Genomic DNA, 1,741 nt, shown 5'->3' with positions numbered 1-1,741 from the left:
GTGTACGTGGCTGGTGCCTTAGCTGGTTGAGCTATAGGCGCTGAGCCCTTGGGCCCTCTTCTTACCTGCATGTTCTGTTTGTAGAGTTTTCTGTCAATTTGAGCTCGCAGTCCCCACACGGCTGGTCCCTTACGCCGATTTAATACTTTGTAATGTATACCAGACTGGTCACAGATTCGAGAACACAGGCCATCCAAGGCATCTACTTCCCTCATTAAATGCCCCTTTCCAATGCCACCAAAGGAAGGATTACATGACATCTGACCTAAAGAGAATAGACATATCAAAATATTAGCACTCTGCACACAGTGGGTGTTCAATAAGGAAATATGTTGGCCAGTCTCAGTGGCTCATTCCTGTAATCCTTGCACTGTGGGAGACCAAGGCAGGAGGATCCCTCAAGCTCAGGAGTTTGAGACCAGCCTGAGCAAGACTCGGTCTCTACTGGAAAATGGAAAAATTAACTGGGCATTGTGGCAGGTGCCTGTAGTTCCACCTACCTGTGAGAGGCTGGAGGATCACTTAACCTCAGGAGTTTGAGGTTGCCGTAAGCTAGGCTGATACCATGGCACTCTGGAGTTTGCAACAGAGTAAAACTCAGTCTCAAAATAAAAATAAATCTTTTAGGGCGAGGCGCAGTGGCTCATGCATGTAACCCCAACTCTCTGGGAGGCTGAGCCAGGCAAATTGTCTGAGTTCATAGGTTCCAGACCAGCCTGAACTAGCTCTTTGGGAGGCTAAAATAAGGTGGGAAGATAAGGCCATCTTTAGGGAGGATATATTTTAGATACTTTCAGACACTTTATTTTTTGAGTTGGTGCCTCAGCTCTTCTCCAATCCTGGCCTTCAAGTAACATTGGCAGGAGGCACCACGCTGGAGATAGTTTTAGATCATAGTAATAGCCCAGTGGCTTGCCAATGTTTTACTTGGCATACGAAGGCTTCTGTGGCTCAGTGAGTAGGGTGCCGGCCCCATATACCGAGGGTGGCGGGTTCAAACCCAGCCCCAGCCAAAATGCAGAAAAAAATAGGTAGGCGTTATGGCAAGCGCTGTAGTCCCAGCTACTCGGGAGGTTGAGGCAAGAGAATTGCCTAAGCCCAAGAGCTGGAGGTTGCTGTGAGCTGTGATGCCACAGCAGTCTACCCCAGGCAACAAAGTGAGACTCTGTCGCTAAAAAAACACACACAAATAGGGTGACCAGATTTTCACATTGGTAAAGCAGGACAACATGGGGGTGGGGGCGGGGCAGGGACGGGACAAGGCAGGGCCTGACAACAACGCAAACTTTGATAAGCAGTTCTCAATAAATAAACTACTGGTCATCTCTGCTCTTAAACAGAGCCTACTAAAATCCACGCAGGGGTGTTCAACTTTTTGGCTTCTCTGCAGCACACTGAAAGAAGAGTTGTCTTGGGCTTGGGTCACACATTAAATACACAAACACTAATGAAAGCTGATAAGCAAAAAAAAAAAAAAAAAAAAGCCCGTGCATAATTTTTGTGATATCTGCTACCACAGATAAACAAAAAGTTCTCATATAATCCACATGTAGCCATGGGTGGCAGGTGAACACCCCTGAGTGATACCAGCACTTGGGGTAACGAACATGTATGTATAAGTTAGTCCATTCCTCACCCTACTAAAGAATTTAAGGGTGGACACAGTATCTCATGCCTGTAATCCCAATACTTTGGGAGGCTAAGGTGGGAGGACTGTGTGAAAGAGTTTGAGACCAGCCTG

At 46.9% G+C, this 1,741-nt stretch overlaps 1 protein-coding gene across 1 annotated transcript in view; it reads right to left on the bottom strand.

The window, feature by feature from the left end:
* Positions 1 to 266, bottom strand: part of MTO1 (mitochondrial tRNA translation optimization 1) — a 19,238-nt gene extending 18,972 nt beyond the window's left edge. Inside the window, exon 1 of the mRNA XM_003789686.2 lies at positions 66 to 266. Within this exon, the coding sequence (XP_003789734.1) occupies positions 66 to 260 (195 nt within the window). The 5' untranslated portion in view covers positions 261 to 266. The remainder of the gene's footprint in view (positions 1 to 65) is intronic.
* Between the last annotated feature and the right edge of the window lie 1,475 nt (positions 267 to 1,741).

This window comes from Otolemur garnettii, unplaced genomic scaffold, assembly GCF_000181295.1.
Source record: "Otolemur garnettii isolate 467f Iridium unplaced genomic scaffold, OtoGar3 scaffold00035, whole genome shotgun sequence".
NCBI lineage: Eukaryota > Metazoa > Chordata > Mammalia > Primates > Galagidae > Otolemur > Otolemur garnettii.
Note: the sequence above shows the minus strand (reverse complement) of the source record. Positions and strands in the feature narration are given on the sequence as shown.